Consider the following 21502-nt stretch of genomic DNA (forward strand, 5'->3'; position numbering starts at 1 on the left):
TTTAAGAATTTATTTATTAATAATAAATATAATGAATGAAGCTTTTTAATTATAATACAAAAGAATTTTCAAATGAAAATAAATAACTTATGATCTATAGCTATAATATTTTCATTAGTAATGCATATATTAATAAAATAGTTATAAAATGCTTTTGTCCACTGGAGCGAACAAAATACCTAAGAACCCATCAGATAGAGTAAATAGGAACAGACATTAGATAATTGTCTAACCTCGTTTATATGTTTGGTTTTATAAAAAGTTAATTTTAGTGATAAATGCACATGTACTAATTAACATGAATAGAGATAATACGATCATGCATATAATAAATAGTTATATATAATATGTACTATAATTAAAATTTATTTTTATAATTTTATGTTTATCTATTATATTAGATAATTGAACGTAAATTAATATAATAAAACTTTTGGCCAAAAATAAATAAAACAATTCTAATATATATTATGTTGTTATCTAAAAATAATATTTTCAATCATAAAGATTTAAAAGTAATTCAATAATAGTCATATATATTGTAATGAGAAATTTCATTATAGATAAATATATCACCAATTTAAAAATTTAAGAGTATAAACATAACTTATCATCATGCTAATTATTGAAATAATAATATATGTATTAATAAATATCTATAAGATAATTATGCCCGTATGAGCGGGCCAATCGAGTATTAAAATTAAAATCAAAAGAAACCTCAAGACGATAGCTATAGCAGCAGTCATAGGAACGCATATAGATTAGTTTTAGTTTAAGTTTTAATTTTGATGTAAATTTTAATTATATAAGAAAAACATATATCAATGCGGCCTAAACTAGTTTTTTTTACCAAACATGGAGCAACAAGATCAAAAGAAGAACAGAAACGACTACAGAGGATGCTTTCCTGTCGACCTGATCTCAGAGATACTTTTAAGGCTGCCTGAGAAATCTGTCTCGAGGTTCCGTTGCGTGTCAAAGCTTTGGTCATCAATAACCACAGATCCATATTTCATCAACTTGTTCGAAACTCGGTCCCCACGGCCAAGTCTTCTACTCTGCATCACAAATTATGACAGTCTGTTTGTTGCCTCTATTCCGCAACATAGGCATACTCTTCATCATAGTTCGAACAAGTCTTTCTCATCTTCTCAGCCTATTAGTTGTTATCGTATGAAGTTCCCAGAAACTAATGGTTTATCTACGGAATCTGTCCACGGCTTGATCTGTTTCCAGGAATCAGGAACGCCGGGAGTTTGGAACCCAAGCAAGAAAGAGTTTGTAACCTTGCCCAAGCCTAGAAAGAGCTGGAAATATTTAACAGTTTTCTTAGGATATGATCCAACCCAAGGTAAACACAAAGTAATGTGCCTTCCTTGTGACAGAAGTACTGATGTGTGTCGAGTCTTAACATTGGGATCAGCTCAAGAATCATGGAGAACAGTCAAAACAAACCAAAACCATCGTTCTTTCAATAGTACTATTGGGCGATGTATCAAGGGGGTTATATACTATCTAGCCTATATTTTTCACGGTCGTCGTCAGGTTATAATGAGTTTCGATATCAAAACTGAAAAATTCAATATGATACCATTACCACTGGAAGGTATAGATAGATCCTATATGATAACTTATGAGGGAAGGTTAGCTTTTGTTGATGAGAAAAATACTAGCAGATTGTTGATTTTGGAGGATGCAGAAAGACACAAGTGGTCGAGCCAAGACTTCCTTTCATGTTTAGGTGATCAGTGTGATGTGATTACTAAACAATATTGGCGTTTAATAGGTTCCACCCATGCTGGTGAGCTTGTTTATTTAGCTTCCCATTTTGAAAAAATTTCATATATTCTATTTTGTGATCCCGTGAGAAACAGCTTTAGAAGATTTGAATTTAAAGGAATGGCGGAAGACGAATCTTGGCACAATGCAGATCAAGAAGAACCACTTTTCTCTCCTTCGAGTTGTCTCCATATTTTCCTAAATCATACTGACTGTCAAATTTCTTTCTAACAACTTGTTGCTTTTTTTTTGTTGGCTTTGTTTTTTTTTTTTTAAAATTATGTTATGCTTTTTCATATAATTTTCTCATTCTTTGCTTCAATTCTATGCGGTCCATTACCAATATGCGGGTACTATCTAATTCAAAAGTTATACAAGAATTTGCATTTATAACCATAAATTTGCAAGTATTTATCCTCCACTAAAACGGATTTGTTGGCCAGCTATACCATCCTGATCAAGTTTCTATCAGTGGCTTGTCACCAAGTAAAGGAGGGGCGATGCAAACGAAATAGGCTGTTGTTAGAATACATAGCTCCACTCACTGAGGCCAGCCACTTGGTAGATATAGCTTCGTGAGTTGCGACCAGACCAGTGACGTTATCACACCAGATTCAATTTAAGTAGTCAGTTTGGTTGCAACCGCTGGTATCATACGCGTTCTCGAATCCCAAAGGGCTCTTATATGGTTAGGACGGCGCCCAAGCAGCAAGACCATAAACATGATCTTTTAATAAAGAAGCTGTCACCGTTCAAGTCATTTAAGTCTTGAGTTTGGTTTCAAAGCTAGATTATAAAACCGGAGTGTATATATTATATAATGTGTTTGACCAAAACAACACTGCAGATTCTTGGGGAAGTGTATCAGAAATCAGAACAAAATGTGGATGCAATCAAACTTTTGAGCAAAGACTAGTGGCCGCAACAAGAAGCCTGCAAAGGAAATTGATTCAGTAGTGTCTCCTACGCGGTGGACGAATATCAAGAACCAAGTTAACGCAAACAAGAATGGGCTTATTTAGCGGCTTCAAGTGCAGAAGCTCCAGAGATAATCTCGATAAGCTCTGTTGTGATAGAAGCTTGACGAGTCCTGTTGTAAGTGAGGGTGAGACGGTCAAGCATTTCTCCTGTGTTTCTGCTTGAGCTGTCCATGGCAGACATCCTAGCTCCCATCTCACTTACACGCATTCTCCAGCACCGCATTGAACATTACCTAGAAGATGAGTATACAAAAACCACCGAAATTAATCCTTATATGTTAAAACACCATAACTCAAGTTTATATGTTCTTGGTTACTTACACAAGAGAACTGGAACTCGGCCAGATTCTGCAGGATACTCCCTTTGTTTCACCACCTTCAATCTCGTATGTATCGAGCTCACCGAGTTTTCCTCCAACGTCAGATTCCTTTTCAATAATCTTTCAATGCAAAAACAAGAATACAAAAAAAAAAATATAAGCTTATAGTTACAGCAGAAGGTGAATTACCTCAGGTGACAAAACAGTGGCCACAGTCGGTAGAAATGCGATGTAAACAATGCGCAAAGCATCGAACTCAACGTTCTTCAGGATGTCTTCATCAGCTAAAACTGAGACCTTGTGAAGCAAGTAAACATAAGAAACATTAAACAAAACAGAACATAGCTCGAGGATGAATCAGGGAGAGCAAGTAACAATTATAACCTTTTAATAAAAAAAAATAACAATTATAACCTACCTGAGCATAGTTGAGTGGATTCTTATTCAGTTCTGTTACAGTAAGGGAGATGTCGTTCTTTGAGTCACAGAACATTATAGCCTTTGCTTTCTCTCCCACAATAACAAACTTAACGTCCTTTCAGGACCTGCAATGAAACTTCACGCCCTTTTCAGTACCTGCACTGACTATTAAGCTAGAAGCTTTGATATATATTAGCTTAATTGATTTAGTATTTGCTAATATATAACAAAGCTTCTTGCTTAATAGTCAGTGCATAAAAATTACCAATTTTATATATCAGTTGTGATTGTGATATGTGATATTTTTATGATGTAATTATATGTTTTGAATCAATTTATTAAAACAAAATGTTAAAAAGACTAAATAATTAATTGATCTACTTGCTAACACATGTATAGTTGACGGATGGTTGGGAAAATAAAAAAAGATGCGAGTCTGGTTGCAACTTATAAGTGACAGGTTTAAAAATTCGAATTCAAAAAAAAAAAAAAAAGAAATGAAGCTGGGGAAACTGGAAAGTTTGTATATTTGCACCCATAAGGCCATAACCCATTTGTCGATTCTTCACATGTATCTAGTTGTTTGTATAAAAAAATTGTAACTATTTTTTTTTTTGGTAATCATGTTAAAATTGTAACTATTTTTTGTTTGAAAAATCTGTATATTTGCATTGATTTTATGAAAATATGGTTTTATGTAATCTAGTTGTTTGAAATATCGGTTACTCCATGCATCTTCACCTTTGAAACCGTCAACGACGACTGAATCAACTCGTGTTTTCAGCCAGACACCGGCGAAACAGCCATTTAATCTGAAGACTCAGCTTGTGCAAGCAGTTGAAACCCATAACTCTCCGTCTAGGTAATGACTAATGAATTTTATTTTTCTCTTTTATATATTTGTCTCCAAGAAGCAAACATACTCTAAAAAAAAGCAAGTATACTCTGTTTCTTCTTTTACATATTTGTCTCTAAGAAGCAAGTATACTCTGCTTCATCCCAGAAGCAAGTATACTCTGTTTCATCTTCATCCATATGTTCCTAAGATTTAGTTTTAGAAGTTTCATTTAGTGTTTTATTTTTTGTAGTTTAGTTTTATGATTTGAAATTTGGACTTTATAATTAGAATCTAGGACTGAAAATTAATATAAAATATATAATACGAGCCTTTTCTATTACGTTGTATTTACAGGTGGTTCATTTATGTTAAAACATGCGATGAAATGATACTATTTCTCATGGTTGTAGCTCTGGCTTTTTTACCTATTCGGTTTGCGGTTGGTAGTGAACACAAAAATAGTGGTACCATCCTTGGAGTCGAAGATTTTCTAGAAGTGGTTATCACTTTACTTGAAGACTTTAATAAGATTGACCCTTTTATTTGCATTGGCCTAAGGTGGGTTCTACATCTTGTCTTCCGGTTCTTTCTCCCATTTCACGGTATGATGCTAAATTATTGTTACAATGACTCTGATACTAAATTATTGTCAAATGTACTTCACTGACTGTTCGTCAAAATATTGGCATTGCCATTCGAAGGCAATTGGTGAATTGATAATAATGTCTCAGCATTTTCAAGCGATACATTCTCAAGTTTAGTGTTTTTTTTTAAGTGATAATAATGCACAATTTCTTTACATTTATTAATGTTATGTAATGGGCAAATTAAAAAGTGAAAATCTGCCTCTAATTAAAAAATCATGGTAAATATGTAATTTTGTCATACTAATCAATGCATAATTCGATTGACCACAAAAGTCAAATGCATAATTCAAGTATGGTAATTGCTGATTATAAATTAGTTTCATAGAATTTTGTGTTTAGTGTTGATTTTATAGTTTATGGTTTTAGTTATTATATCATTCAAGATTTTGAATTTATAATTAGTATAAGATATTTGACTATGCACTTTTCTGTACTTTCTATTAGCAGGAACCGGTGGTCTACTTACGTTAAACGATGCCATGAGATGATAGCCTTTCTCACAGCCTCAACTTTAGCTTTTCAACATGTTCGCTATCTCATTGATGCTCAAAGGAAGTGTGGGAGTTTGATTCATTTGGAAGATTACATAAGTCATTGCAAGGTTCCTTGGAGACAACATTACCATGGTTGATCCTTTACTATTCCTGGCATTGGCATACACTCTGTCCTACATCGTTGCTTTCGCTTCTTTATCCCGTTCCAAAGTACATACCGCTGAGCTGGTATCTATTATTCTTGAGTTCGGTATGGTCTTTTTGGTGATATTCTATACATCACCAATAACCTTTTTGTATGCCTTGTTTTTGGCTTCTTCATTGGCGCCATCACCATCCGAGAGTTCTGGCTTGCACGGAGAGACTCTTGAGGAGAGAACGATACAAACAAAGGTAGTTACTATTTAACGCCAACGAGAACAAAACGACTTGAGTATATTTTTCTTTTACTATTGCACATATCCATTATATGATTAATTCATGGAGATATGTTTCTTTTTTAGTTTCATATGAATCCAATAGCATCACTCTTTTACGTGATCAATAGATGTATATTTCACGATTCTCTTTCCATAAATTGAAAAAAACAATATGGGTTGCCGAAACAAGCACAAGGAGAAGATTGCTGTGACACATGTTAGCTGTTTACATACAATTTCTTCTTTTGTAGATACATAACCATCACAGATATTTTACTCTATCCACTGAGGTAAGATACCAAAGAAAGATGACGTAAAAACTAAAGCCAGAAGCATAATAGTAAAGACAATGATACTATATGGATAATCCAATAAAATACAATGCACTTCTTCCACCGGTTTAATTAGGCACAAACTTTATGGATTATATTGTTAACATAATCCATTACAACTAAATCGTTGCAAAATGACCCCCTTGTTACTTTCGTCATCCACCAGAAGATACATATATGTGTCCAAGTTTCATGTTTAGTCGAACCAACTTTCTTCTCACAAGATCTAGAAGTAGATCCTGAATTTTTTTCTTGCCATGTTTTCTTTCACATGTAGTAAGATTATTTCAGTGTGTGGAAACTTCAATAATGACAAATTTTCGGAAAAAAAATTGGGTTAAGAAGCCCATGAGGCTTAAAATTATTCCCTCAAGAATACAACTTTATAAACAGTAAATACTAAACCAATGGTTCGATTAAGGAATCATCTCCCAGAAATTCTGGAATAAAGGTGGACCACATAATGAAAAACGTCCAAAAGAAGAGTGGTATCCCTAGGAAACAAAAGGCAAAAGCTTCAATTTGATCTGATGGTAGCCGAGGAGCAACATAGATCCCATCAGATGGCTGACATGGCCGAAGACTGTGACACACATCTGGTCTTTAAAAGACGCTCTCGCAACAATTTCCACTAAACCAAACACAAGGTACAGTATAAGACAAAGAGACCTTTATTGTCGACCGACGTATGATGGAATTTTAAATTTGTAATAACTTTAAAAATCACTAGATTATGACCCGCGCTTTGGAAGCGCGGAATATTTTACGATGAAAATTTTTACTAATAACTTAACAAATATTTTGGTAACTTTTAAAGAGTGTATTTAAAATATTTTTGCATTTAAATCAGTGTTTCTAAATTCAACCCGATTGTGATTATACCGGTTAATCCGGAGATCTGACAATTCAATTTAGGTTTTTAAAATATTCATATTAACAAAAATCACTAAAATTCGAAACTAACCGATTGAACTGATGGATGACCAATATGTAATCTAATTTGATTTAAATTGTAATAGTTTCATAATTTGTAATCTTATAATCCAAATTTTAAAGTTCATTATTTTGCAATTTATGAAATTATGATGTTTCTACAAAATTTTAAAGAGAAAATGATAGATATAAAATATTAAGATTAATTATTGTATTGTTTGGAAACATTGATAGTAGTATAAAATATATTGTTTGGAAACATTGATAGTAGTAAGAAATAAGTATATTGTTTGGAAACATGGATAGTAGTATAAAAGAAAGGAACATTAATGATTTAATGTAGGTTTAACTATAAAGTATAAAGGTGTATTTAATTTAAAAACTTACAAAATAAATGTTAGATCCAACAGAATGTTTCTGTTTTAATAAGATATATGTATTTTATTGTTTTAGGATTTAGGCTCTTTTCTAATTCTTCAGATTTTATTTACCACAATGAATCAATGATTGGGAAAAGTAACAGTGTAGCTTCGTGAGTTGTGACCAGACGGTGATGTTATCACACCAGACAAGACTCCAGTTGAAGTAGTCAGTTTGGCTGCCGCCGTTGGAATCAAGCTCGTTCTTGAACTGCCTAAATCCTATGCCTTCTCTATGGTTCTGACGGCGAGCAACAAGACTTGCTATACTTATCATGACAACAGACTCATTGGACAGGATACGCTTGTACTTTCGTAGCCTTTAGTGTGTTTTTTATTCCAAAAAATAGCATTGTTTTTTGTTTCAAAGCTAGAACATAAAACCATATGTATATAATGTTTTTGGAAACAACACTGCAGATTATTGGGGGGAAGTGTACTGAAATCAGAACAAATGTTAATGCAATCATCAGTAATCCTGCTGGAAATTACAGGGATATTATTCTGAAAAATCCTTTGAGCAAAGACTGGTAGCCTCAACGAGAAGCCAGCAAAGGAAAACTGACTCAGTAGTCCTTAGAGAATTCAAAACACACTGTCTCCTTCAAGGTGGACGAGTATCAAAAACCAAGTCAACGCAAACAAGAATGTGCTTATTTAGCGGCTTCAAGTGCAGAGGCTCCAGAGATAATCTCGATAAGCTCTGTTGTGATAGAAGCTTGACGAGTCCTGTTGTAAGTGAGGGTGAGACGGTCAAGCATTTCTCCTGCGTTTCTGCTTGAGCTGTCCATGGCAGACATCCTAGCTCCCATCTCACTACACGCATTCTCCAGCACCGCATTGAACATTACCTACATTAAAAAGTTTATGAAATTCACCCATATTAATCCTTATGAGTTTAAACACCATAAAACAAGTTTATATGTTCCTGGTTACTTACACAAGAGAACTGGAACTCGGCCAGATTCTGCAGAATTTCTCCCTTTGTTTCACCACCTTCAATCTCGTATGAGTCGAGCTCACCGAGCTTTCCTCCCACTTCAGACTCCTTCTCAATAATCTACCAACGCAAAAACACAAATAAGTAAACAATAAGTTTATAGTTCAGCAGAATGTGATATACTGAGCACTAATCATCGTCCTGAGACATTCGACAGTTGTGACTTACCTCAGGTGACAAAACAGTGGCCACAGTCGGTAGAAATGCGACGACAGAATGGAACTTGTTGTAAACAATGCGCAAAGCATCGAACTCAACGTTCTTCAGGATGTCATCAGCTAAAACTGAGACCTGATGCAGCAAGTAAACAGCATAAGAAACATTAAAGAGAACAGTACAACATAGCTCAAGGACAAATGAATCGGGGAGAGCAAGTAACAATTATAACCTACCTGAGCATAGTTGAGTGGATTCTTATTCAGCTCTGTAACAGTAAGCGAAATGTCGTTCTTTGAGTCACGAAACATTATAGCCTTTGCTTTCTCCCCGACAATAACAAACTTCACGTCCTTTTCAGGACCTGCAATGAAACAAGAATGAAATCAGGTATGGTAATTTACGGAAACAAAACCATGAAACCATCGAATAGTGCTTTCGAAACATACCAGCATTCAACTTGTACAAAGCCCTGCTCACTTTAACAACGGTGGAGTTGATTCCACCACAGAGACCCTTGTCAGAAGAGAGAGTAACCACTACACTCTTCTTCACATCAATGCCTTATCAAGAAAACGAAAAAAAAAATCAGAAACAGATCCAAAAAGAACAATAAACATATAGCAAGAGTTGGACACCTAAGAAGAGAATTAGTAGTATAAGATTGTTCGTCATCATCAAAACTAGTATAGATTGATTAATATAAACAAGTGGGACCATACTGGGATTATCTCCAAGAAGAGCAGTAAAAGGGTGCCAAAGTCCACGGGAGTTCTCAGCTCTGCCTTGAACAGCTCTTAGCTTAGAAGCAGCAACCATCTTCATGGCCTTTGTGATCTTTTGGATGTTCTTCACACTCTTCATCCGGTTACGCACTGCAGAGAGTATACAATAATTAAAAATCGATTCATGGATATTACAAGTAAGAACATAACTTAGCTAAAAAAAACAACATCCAATGATCAGCAGAGAGAGACTTTACCAACTTGAGTTGAGATAGAACGAACTCCAAGAGGTCCATCCTCCCTAACAAAACAAACTCAGGTTAGTCCTCCACGTCATCATTATCATATGAGCACACAACAACACTAGACAACAAAAGTAAAAAATTGGATCAATCAAACGCCAAAAAAGCAAACAACTTTTCTCCCATAGGCTTAGACGAACATGCAAAAACATCGTTATCACAACGTTTCTCCGACAGGAACACGAGATTCAGACGTTACTGAGTCTGAAACAAACCAATTCGACTCAATCTCGCTAAAAAAAAAAATTATTTGCAGGGAGAAATGCTTAGGCCTAAAACGATCAAAGAGTCAATCAAACGAAGCGAATTTGGGATTCGAAAGAGTAACATCTACGTTTGTGGGGAGGGGCTTATAAGCGAGGGATAAGAAAAGGAAGGAAGGAGGGAAGAGATCTCACTGGTCAGAAGAGAGAGGAGATCGGATGGCGGCGATTGGGCGAGCGGCGATTGAAGGGAGGAAACGACTCCCTTCGCGACGGAAAACAGTCATTGCCATTGCTTCAGATCGGGGTTGGTCTTCTTCTTCTTCTTCTTCTAGGCTTCGGCTCGACTCGACTCGACTCGGATGATAAAAGGCAGGTAAGATGACTGACTGCTACGGGGAGAAACCAAGGGCTTTGTTTGACAGAACAACACACACTCTCACTTTTGATGCGGCGTCGTTTTCGGATGATGGCTAACAAAATTTCTCCTGGATTCTAATTTGGGCTCAACAAAGGCTATACTGATTTTGTATGTATTATATAAGGCCCAAGTTTTATCTCATCACCTCAGTTTGCCACGTCATCACTTGTTATTTCTTTAAAGGATTTGAGTTTTGGCAGTCTTCGATCTCCTTCCAATAAAATGATTAAAATCTGCAGACAAAATAATGCGAGTTGGTTATGCGCCTTATGTCACTTAACAAACTCTTAAATACCGTTGACAAAAAAAAAAAAAAACTCTTAAATACCATACCATAAAATTCTCCAAGATGAATACTTCTCGTTTCATGATAAAAGTTATTTTAACTAAAAGCAAAAAGATTAATAAAATTATTCTTCAAAATTATGTGTAAATTAAATATAATTCAAATAATTTATAAAACAAAAAAAAAATATTTGGGTAAAATAGTAGTATTCAATAAAATATAAAACAGCATAGAACGTAAAAGTTGTTTATACATTTCGAAACAAAAAAAAAATTAAAGTGTGAACGTGCATTTGCATAATTCAAGCTGACTAAAATCCAATATAAAAAAGGTCAACTGTTAGCTGGAGAGACGATATGATCTGCTGACAGAATCAAAGAGAGTTCCTTAAATTTCATAAACCGTATGATTCGTTGACATTTATTAGAGAGACCCATACATTAGTAACTATTGCTCAATATGAATATCTTTAATGCGATGGCGGCTTTAAAAAAACATACATATATATCAAGTCTTTTAATATCTTTTCATTTCAATCATTTCTAACAACTTTTTCAATCACAAACACCATGTCGCAACCGCCTCTACCTTCATGTTTTCTCTCTATTTTCTTCATCATCTTGGCTTCATACTTCTTAGTGATCAATGCTCTTGTCTGTCGCCCTGACCAGATCCAAGCTCTTATGCAATTCAAGAACGAGTTTGAATCCAACGGTTGCAACCGCAGTGACTATCTCAACGGTGTCAGCTGCGATAACGCCACTGGTGCAGTCACAAAGCTACAACTCCCAAGCGGTTGTTTCACTGGGATTCTCAGACCAAACAGTAGCCTCTTTGGATTAAACCATCTTCGTTACCTCAATCTCTCCTACAACAACTTCGCTTCTTCTTCACTCCCTTCTGAATTCAGCAATCTCAACAGACTAGAGGTTTTGTCTCTTTCCTTTAATGGCTTTATTGGTCAAGTTCCTTCCTCTATTAGTAGCCTAATCCATCTTACCCATCTAAATATTTCCCATAACGAGTTTACCGGTAGTTTTCCACTTGTAAGGAATCTAACAAAGCTCTCATTTCTAGACCTTTCTTTTAATAAATTCTCAGGAACCATACCTTCTGATTTGCTACTCACTATGCCCTTTTTGTCTCTTCTTGATTTGAAAAAGAATAGCCTCACTGGTACAATACAGGTTCCAAACTCTCCTTCTTCATCTAGACTAGTGTTTTTATCCCTTGGCCAAAACCAATTTGAAGCGCAAATCCTTAAGCCTATCTCAAAGCTCATCAACCTCAACCATCTTGATGTTTCTTCCCTAAACACAACCTACCCAATTGACTTAAACATCTTCACATCTCTCAAATCTTTGTTGGTGCTTCATGTTTCTAGAAATAAGTTATTACCAGCCAGTCTAAATGCTTCAGACATCACATTTCACTTAGAAAGCTTGGTCATGCGAGGATGTGACATTACCGAGTTCCCAAACATCTTGAAAACCCTTCAAAACTTGCGGAATTTAGACCTTTCCAGAAACAGAATCGAAGGGAAAGTCCCTGAGTGGCTTTGGAAGCTTCCTCGTCTTAGCCAAGTGAATCTTGCATACAACTCCATGACTGGTTTGGAAGGTTCTTCGTCAGAGATTCTAGTTAATTCATCAGTGCAGTTACTGGATCTTGCATACAACTCCATGACAGGATCGTTCCCTATTCCACCACCTAATATTATTTACTTGTCAGCGTGGAACAATAGTTTCACTGGGAACATACCTCTCCAAGTTTGCAACCGAACCTCTCTCGTTGTGTTTGATCTGTCCTACAACAAATTCACCGGTCCGGTACCTCGATGTTTGAGTAACTTACCGATAGTGAATCTCAGGAAGAACGGCTTGGAAGGAAGCATACCTGATGAGTTCTATAGAGGCGCTTTGACACAGACGCTTGACCTTGGCTTCAATAGACTAACCGGGAAGCTTCCAAGATCGCTTTTAAACTGCTCATCTCTGAGGTTTCTAAGTGTTGACAACAACATAATCGAAGACACGTTTCCTTTCTGGCTAAAGGCTTTGCCAAATTTGCAAGTCTTCACTCTCCGCTCAAACAGATTCTTTGGCCAGCTCTCCCCTCCTGACCAAGTTCCTCTCGCGTTCCCAGAGCTGCGTATACTTGAACTATCGGATAACAGATTTGAAGGAAGCTTGTCACCAAGTTACTTTGTTAACTGGAAAGCATCATTGTTCAAGGTAGATGAAGAGGGGCGTATTTACATGGGAGACTACAAGCATGCTTACTTTGGATATGAGGATACTTTGGATTTGCAATACAAAGGTCTATTCATGGAGCAGGGGAAGGTCCTTACTTCCTACAGCACTATTGATTTTTCTGGTAACAAACTTGAAGGACAGATTCCTGAGTCCATTGGTCTCTTGAAGGCATTGATTGCGTTGAACTTATCGAACAATGCCTTCACAGGCCACATTCCTCTGTCTTTGGCAAATGTTACTGAGCTTGAGTCGCTAGATCTTTCAAGAAACCAACTCTCTGGGACTATTCCTAAAGAACTCGGGAGGCTCTCGTTTTTGTCGTATGTAAGTGTGGCTCATAACCAATTAAATGGTGAAATACCACAAGGACCACAGTTTAGTGGGCAAGCTGAATCATCATTTGAAGGGAATGCAGGTCTGTGTGGTCTTCCTCTTCCAAGAAGTTGCTCTGCGCCACCAACACAGCAGCCTAAGGAAGAAGGTGAAGAAAAAGAGGAAGGAGTTTTGAACTGGAAAGCAGTGGTTATAGGGTATGGTCCTGGATTGTTGTTAGGATTGTTAATAGCTCACATTATTTATTCATACAAGCCAAAGTGATATGTCAAAGATAGTTGGTCCGGATAAGCACAAATAATCCAGTTAGATTGTTTGTCTCTGGATTCAATAATCATGTAGAACCAGAAACAGTTATATGTAAATATAGTATTTTGATATGTTGTTAGGTGATGTAAGAAAGAGGTCTTAATTGAGTCTCTGTTTGGCTGATGAATGTCTCGGTAAATTTTTGAGAAAGTGACTTTGTCATATACAGCTTTGGTTCGTACATGATTCTACTAGCTTTTTCATGATGCTCCCTGTTAAGACAAACTGGATCAAGTGAACATAAGAGAGTTAGAGACTAAAAAAGATTATATAGGTCTCAAGAGTTCAATCCCAGACCAGAGATTCATGAAATCTCTCTTTGACAAAAAACACAATTGGTACAATCTTGTATGTAAAGAGTACTTCCCAATATAACAATCTGCTTCACAGTATAAACTAACTTTCTGGGATAACAGTGAACTAATGTACGCACATGAAAAGTCATGTTCCTGGTCTAATTTTGATACATTTTGGTCTAACTTCATTCATGTCAAGTCAACCTGATTTATAAAGTTGCAACATAGAGAGAAACATAACAATATTCACGGTTTGAGGAATCAATAAGTCAGCAAATAGAGAATGTGAGCTCAGTTATGCTATCTGGATGGCATGATTGAGTCAGAAGAGAGCCCGGATGAAACATTTACCTCCATCCCCAAAAATTTTAAAACTATTATACATAGTTGCGTGCACCCAAATTATTGAATTTTTTAAAATATTAACTTAAAACTGTTTAAGTTCCACTAAATTTCAAATCCGTCTTTTCTACACTGTAAGTGGGATCAATTAGTACGAGTTGCTTATTGAATCACACCTTGTTTCACAAGAAGTCCTTCTCTTGTTTATTCAATATCAAAAGCTCAAACACAAAGCAATCACACACACCGTAAATATATGTTATGCAACAACACAATGCATCTTCATATATATAGTCTTCACAATCTCCTAAACATATTAGGAATCACACAAATCATATTTCCTTTTCTTTAACGATAAACACAACACTTATAAAGAAAAGGATAACTTATAATCCAAGCTTATCCAACAATCTCCCCCTTAAGCTTGAGATTCTCTTCGCTCACATCTTGCACTCCAATCAATCTTCTCATTTCCTTGAATTTGATCCTGCCAAGTGATTTAGTAAGTATATCCGCCTTTTGATCAACTCCCGGGACATGCTCAACTTCAATTTGCTCGTTCTCAACACACTCACGGATAAAATGGAATCTTCTATGAATATGTTTGCTCCGTCCGTGAAACACGGGGTTCTTTGTAAGTGCAATAGCAGATTTGTTATCAACCTTAATCACCACTAGCTCACTCTGTGTTCCATCGACTTCACTTAACAGCTCCTGCAGCCAAATAGCCTGTTTAGCAGCCTCCGTTGCAGCCATAAACTCCGCCTCGCATGATGATAAAGCCACCAACTCTTGCTTAGTCGAACTCCAGATAATGGGACTTTCTCCAAGGTAAAAGATGTGACCAGAGGTACTCTTACCATCATCTATGTCCACGTTATGAGAGCTATCGCTATAGCCCAAGAGTTTAGTCCCACCGTTCCGTGTGTAATGAAGTCCAAGCATACTTGATCCACGCAAGTACCTAAGCACTTGTTTCAATGCTGATCCATGTGAAGTCTTAGGTTCCTGCATATATCTACTCAAAACTCCAACACTAAAAGAGAGATCCGGTCGCGTGTGCAGCAAGTATCGTAAGCATCCAATGCTGCGACGGTAAGCTCTCTCATCAATCTTGTCTTCGTTAGAAGCCTTAGAGAACTGAGCATTGATCTCTAATGGCACATGAGTCGGGTTGCACGAACTCATCCCTGCATCATCAAGTATCTTACGAGCATAAGCATCTTGTTTAAGGATGATTCCACCTTTGTATTGTATAACATCTATTCCTAGATAGTAGGTTAATAGTCCGAGGTCACTCATCTCGAACTTGCTAGCCATCTCATGTTTAAACTCCAGTATCGCCTCAAGAGAAGACCCAGTGATTAATAGGTCATCCACATATACTGCCACGATCAGCATCTCACCTCTTCACTGCCTGACGTAAAGAGATGGTTCCTTTGAGCACCGTTGAAACATCAAACCATGAAGTATCTTGTTAAGCTTTATATTCCAGGCTCTCGGTGCTTGTCGTAAGCCATAAAGTGCCTTCTTGAGTTTATAAACCTTCTGTTCTTGTCCAGCAACTACAAAACCTTCCGGCTGAGTGACATACACTTCTTCCTTCAAGTCTCCGTGAAGAAAAGCCGTTTTGACATCAAGATGATGTATCTCCCAGCCATGTGACGCAGCCAAGGCGATGATCATTCTGATAGTCTCGATGCGAGCCACAGGAGCAAACACCTCGTCGTAATCTATACCATGTCTCTGCACATATCCTTTTGCCACTAACCGAGCTTTGTACTTACTAATCGTTCCATCGGCATTCCGTTTAATTTTAAACACCCACTTTAATCCAATGGGTTTGATACCTGCAGGAAGCTCAACCAAGTCCCAAGTATTGTTTTTTTCTATGGAAAATATCTCATCCTTGCAAGCATCAACCCACACTTTCAGCTTCTTTGCATCATCAAAGTTCCACGGTTCGTCGTTTATGATCATTAGCAGCTGTTCACCTTCGATCTCTGCTAGCAAAACGTAGTCGTCAAGGTACGCCGGTTTGTTAGTAGTTCTATTTGAACGTCGTGGCTGATTAACATCATCTTGTGTATTGTCATTGTTGTCCTCATCGTTACTATGCTCTGTTTCGTCGTCTTGCAGCTCGTCTTCATCATTAACTTCAGTTATTCTGCTATTGTCACCTTGTTCTGTATCAATGAGATCATAAAGGTTAAAGCTACCTTCTTCTCGATCAACCTTTTCACCTGCTTTCTTTTCATTCCACTTCCATGCTGTGTCTTCTTCAAAGACTACATCTCGGCTCACAATGATACGTTTACTTAAAGGTTCAAGTAACCGATAAGCCTTTGATCCCGGCTCTGTTCCTAGATGAACAAGAGTTTTGGATCTGTCATCAAGCTTCTTTCTCCCAACTGTCTCTGTTCTCGCATGACACACGCATCCAAATACCCTTAAATGGGAGAGATTCGGCTTTCGTCCTTTGTAGGCTTCATACGGAGTTTTTCCCTCTAAAGATCTCGTTCCAACTCTGTTAATCAGGTAGGTCGCATGCCGTATTGCTTCACCCCACAGGTAGTTTGGTAGATTCATATGTTTTAGTATACTCTTTGTCATCTCTAGGAGTGTGCGATTATGTCGCTCAACCACACCGTTTTGCTGTGGTGAGTATGGTGCGGTTAGATGCCGTTTCACGCCATGTTTCTGACAATATGCTTCAAATTCACGAGAAGTGAACTCGCCTCCTCGATCAGTTCGTAGACACTCCACTTTAGTACACGTTTCCTGCTCGACAAGCTCTTTGAATGTTTTGAATTTATCAAGTGCTTCGCTTTTCTCTTTCAACAGTACTGTCCACATATATCTTGTGCAGTCGTCAACAAGAACGAATATATAGCGCTTATGTGCTGAAGTCGGAGGAGTGATTGGCCCACAAAGATCAGCATGTATAAGTTCTAGTGACGCCTTTGCTCTGTAGTTACTAGCTTGAGGAAAAGGTTGTCTTGTTTGTTTCCCGCGGAGACAAGACACACATGTTTCTGAGTTTTGTGTAACATCAGGTAGCCCCTCGACAAGTTCCTTATTGATCATTCTCCTAACAGCTTCGTTGTTAACATGCCCTAAGCGTGCATGCCATAGATTCCCCTCATCACACGTCTTAGCTTGGAGACACTTGACTCGAGCATCAACTTGCAGAGATACTTTATATAGTCAATTCTTTGATCTCGTAGTTTTGATCATTAGACGTCCTTCTCGATCAAGCAGACTCAGCGTATCCTCTCTCATGCGTACCTCACATCCTACTTCAGTGGCCTGGCCCAAGCTGATTATATTGCTGCGTAAAGCCGGTATATAGTACACGTTCTTTAATGTTTTCTTCTCACCTCCTTTGATAATGAATCGAACTGACCCTTTTCCCATTATATCAACTTTAGAATCATCTCCAAACCGTACCATTCCAGTGACTGATTCATCTAAATCATGGAAAAAACCACGATTACCACTCATGTGGTTACTAGCGCCATTATCAAGATACCAAACATTCAACGCATTTGACTTTGCTTCAAAGGTCGTTGGGTTTACCTTCCGTTCATTCAAGTACACTTTCATTCATCATTAAGGCATCGGCTTCATGCGTGTCATCTTCTTTCTTCTCAACTACCTCTTGAAGTTTCAACTGCTTGTCGGGACAGTCGCTTGCATAGTGTCCGCGTTGTCACACTTGAAGCATGTAATGTGAGATATATCACCACCTCGTCCTTGTCTGTAAGCTTCTCGTTGTTGTGTGAACGTTGCTTATAATCCAAGCTTATAATCCAAGCTTATCCAACATTGCTTATGTAACAAACTGACCAATGTGAATATGTGATCCTGCGAAAACTATAATCTAAGATGTAGGGCCATTTATTTATTGGTGGTTGGCTGGTCGCCTACGATTCTACGAATAACCAAATTCGTACTATTTCATCTTAATGTTCGTTATCCTATTTATGCTGATTTGTTTGGTAGCTAAGTTAGTCTGAACGTGCAACTTGTAATTCAAATCTCTTTAACTCCAATGAAAAATGAAAAAAATAAAATAAAGTCAAATGGTATGTGACTATGTCTACACTCTAGACAGAGTCATGGAGATATCCACGTGGAATGGACTTTCATCAAGCTTGTGACTCGTAGACAAAGCACGTGGGTTTTAGACCCAACACATTTATCAAGTACGAACCGATGGCGGCAGCACATAAAAACAAAACAACATATAAGAATTCGCTTACATGTCTTTTTGGTTTTAATCATTTCCTCAAAAACTCTTTCAATCACCAACACGATGCCACGATGCCACGATCGTGTTTGCGTTTACGTTCTCTCTCTTTACTCTTGTTCACTTCAAGTTTCTTGATGATCAATGCTCTTACTTGTCGTCCCGACCAGATCCAAGCTCTAATGAAATTCAAGAACGAGTTTGAATTCGCCGGTTGCACCCGCAGTGACTACCTAAACGGAGTCCAGTGCGATGACGCCACTGGTGCTGTCACGAAGCTACAGCTCCCAAGTGGTTGCTTCACTGGGATTCATAAACCAAACAGCAGCCTCTTTGAGTTGCATCATCTTCGTTACCTTAACCTCTCTCACAACAACTTCACTGCCATATCTGAGTTCAGCAATCTGAACAGGTTAGAGGTCTTGTCTCTTGCCTCTAGTAGCTTCACTGGTCAAGTCCCTTCCTCATTTAGTAAGTTAATATCTCTGACCCATTTAAACCTTTCACACGAGCTCACTGATAGTTTCCCACTTGTAAGAACTCTCACCAACCTCTCAGTTTTAGACCTTTCTGATAATCAATTCTCAGGAGCCATATACCTTATGATTTACTTATAACTATGCCCTTCTTGTCTCATCTTAGTTTGAGAAAGAATCATCTCAACGGTTGTGTAGAAGTTCCCAACTCTTCTTCTTCATCTAGGCTAGTGTACTTGTCCCTTGGGGAAAACCAATTTGAAGGACATTGTGACAACCCGTCCCGTGGAACACCTGCCCATGGACCCCAGGCTCACAGCGCTGCAGCGCACCGACCCCAACCCCTCCATTATGAGATCTCATTATCTCCATAATTAGGTTGTTGGTGAGACTCGAACCCAGATCCTCACCCTTTAATAGCATTCCCACAGGACATGCTGTCACCAATTGACCTGGGTTCGAGTCTCACCAACAACCTAATTATGGAGATAGTGAGATCTCATAATGGAGGGGTTGGGGTCGGTGCGCTGCAGCGCTGTGAACCTGGGGTCCATGGGCAGGTGTTCCACGGGACGGGTTGTCACAGACATATCCTAAAGCCCATCAACCTAGAGACCTCGAGTTTTCTTCACTAAACATCAGTTATCCAGTGGACTTAAGCATCTTCTCCTCTCTCAAAGCTTTGTTGATCCTTGATATTTCTAAAAACAGGTTGTTAGCGGCATCTTGAATCCTAAACCCGTTAATTGAGGTTTAGAATACAGTAATCAGATATTAAATGAGATTAAATGAGTCAAAGGTTTGTTTAATGAAGTGTAAGCAAAGAACCGAATGAAAATAAAAAAAGAACTCGTCATCCTAAAAACTAACTCGTCTTCAAAGCTATATTTTTTTCTCTATTCTTTCTCTAGTTTTCTCGGTCATCTTGTGTTCCCCTTTCTTCATTGAATGCTCTTTTATTTATATTCCCCTCGATCTTTCTTCCTTGTTTCATAGTTATTACTGTGTCAGAGAGTCGGTTCAGCGATCAGATCATCAGTGTCTATTGTTTGCGTCGGTGCAGCCTATATCTTTAGGCACATGTTCTTTGCATGCACCGAGAGGTTACTAATTGGCTGAGTTGGTCTTTTGCTACTGGACTTCTTCCTTGTGGCTTCATGTCCAACTCGCGAGTGAACCGAATGCCCATCCTCCAACACAGCCGGTTTAAGTTCAGATTCAGACATCTCACCGAGTTTAGAGTTCCCAAACATGCTAAAGACCGTTAAAAACTTGCATCATCTCGACATTTCCAACAACAGAATCAAAAGGAAAGTGCCTGAGTGGCTCTAGAAGTTTCCTCGTCTCAGCATAGTGAGTCTTGTTAACAACTCTTTCACCGGACTTGAAGGTTCTTCAGAAATTTTACTTAACTCATCAGTGCAGTTAGTAGATATTGCGTATAACTCCATGACAGGAGACTTTCCTATTCCACCACCTAATATCATCTACCTCTCAGCGTGGAACAATAGTTTCTCAGGGAACATACGTTTCCACAGCGTGGAACAATAGTCTCCCCTCCTGATCAAGCCCCTATTATCTTGCTTTTCCCGAGCTGCGTATACAGTATACTTGAATTATCTGATAACACCTTCACCGGAAGCTTACCATCAAGTTTCTTTGTTGACTGGAAATCATCATCTCCTTAATTTGCCACGTCATCACTTGTTTCTTTTTTAAATATTTGCACATACTCTATATATCTTCTCTTCCAATGTTCTGCAGAAAAAGGCTGTAACTAGATGGTAATAAAAGGAATAAGTGGAATTAAAGGAATGATAATCAGTGGATCCAAAGGAATAGAATTAATATTCCATTTGTTCCAGAACTAATTTTACGTGGAATGATTTTTCAAAAAAAAGTTGATATTTTTTTTTGGATTGGAAATGAATAATATGGAATGAGATGAAATATTCATTTTTTTATTGCGTCTATTAAAATCTCTCTTTTGAGTGAAAACTCAACTGATACAATCATACAAATCAGTTTAATGTAAATAAAAAAACTTGTATCAAAATAGGACTTCCAAAATATAACAATCTGCTTCACAATATTGATAAACTTATTTACTGAGATAACACATTTATAAAATTCTTCTTTCACCATCTGTCATTTCCATCCAGCTGATCCATTTATATGAATCTAAATGATCTATTCATATTTTATAAGACTGTTTATTTGTCTATTCAGATGGTTCATCTTAGATGAATCATCTAAATAATTTTATGTTTGTTTTTTATCTTCATTTCATCCAGATGAGTTTAGTAAACAAATTACTAATATACTTCTATTTTGGTTCAATCTTGATATTAATTTTAACTATATTAACTTATTTATTAAGTCTAATATATTTACATTGATATTATCTAAAATTTGCATTTTACATTCATAATTATTATTTCATACAAATTTATAACTTTTTATTTAAATTTGTATTAAAAATTTACTACAATTATAAATTCTAATAAACAAAAAGTTTGATAAATAAACATTTTTTTGATAAACATGTAATTAGAAAACTTT

At 37.1% G+C, this 21502-nt stretch overlaps 4 protein-coding genes and 1 pseudogene across 4 annotated transcripts; 2 read left to right on the plus strand and 3 right to left on the minus strand.

Moving 5' to 3' along the window:
- Positions 1 to 753: 753 nt before the first annotated feature.
- LOC108845395 (putative F-box protein At1g47790) lies at positions 754 to 2095 on the plus strand. The gene has a single exon (XM_057005556.1). The coding sequence runs from the start codon at positions 859 to 861 to the stop codon at positions 2011 to 2013; it is 1155 nt and encodes a 384-aa protein (XP_056861536.1). The 5' UTR covers positions 754 to 858; the 3' UTR covers positions 2014 to 2095.
- A 662-nt stretch (positions 2096 to 2757) lies between these two features.
- LOC108845396 (ATP synthase subunit gamma, mitochondrial-like) lies at positions 2758 to 7861 on the minus strand (annotated as a pseudogene).
- A 94-nt stretch (positions 7862 to 7955) lies between these two features.
- Positions 7956 to 10390, minus strand: LOC108847557 (ATP synthase subunit gamma, mitochondrial). The gene is made up of 8 exons (XM_018620826.2): positions 10166 to 10390; positions 9723 to 9766; positions 9463 to 9615; positions 9190 to 9303; positions 8977 to 9104; positions 8753 to 8875; positions 8525 to 8644; positions 7956 to 8435 (listed from the first exon to the last, which is right to left on the minus strand). The coding sequence occupies exons 1-8, from the start codon at positions 10261 to 10263 to the stop codon at positions 8238 to 8240; spliced, it is 978 nt and encodes a 325-aa protein (XP_018476328.1). The 5' UTR covers positions 10264 to 10390; the 3' UTR covers positions 7956 to 8237.
- Positions 10391 to 11227: 837 nt separating this feature from the next.
- On the plus strand, positions 11228 to 13742 carry LOC108847124 (receptor like protein 26-like). The gene has a single exon (XM_057005860.1). It carries the CDS (start codon positions 11247 to 11249, stop codon positions 13527 to 13529), a length of 2283 nt encoding a protein of 760 aa, XP_056861840.1. The 5' UTR covers positions 11228 to 11246; the 3' UTR covers positions 13530 to 13742.
- An 869-nt stretch (positions 13743 to 14611) lies between these two features.
- LOC130510063 (uncharacterized mitochondrial protein AtMg00810-like) lies at positions 14612 to 15613 on the minus strand. Its single transcript, XM_057006410.1, has one exon. It carries the CDS (start codon positions 15611 to 15613, stop codon positions 14612 to 14614), a length of 1002 nt encoding a protein of 333 aa, XP_056862390.1.
- Positions 15614 to 21502: the final 5889 nt, after the last annotated feature.

This window comes from Raphanus sativus, chromosome 3 (assembly GCF_000801105.2).
Source record: "Raphanus sativus cultivar WK10039 chromosome 3, ASM80110v3, whole genome shotgun sequence".
NCBI lineage: Eukaryota > Viridiplantae > Streptophyta > Magnoliopsida > Brassicales > Brassicaceae > Raphanus > Raphanus sativus.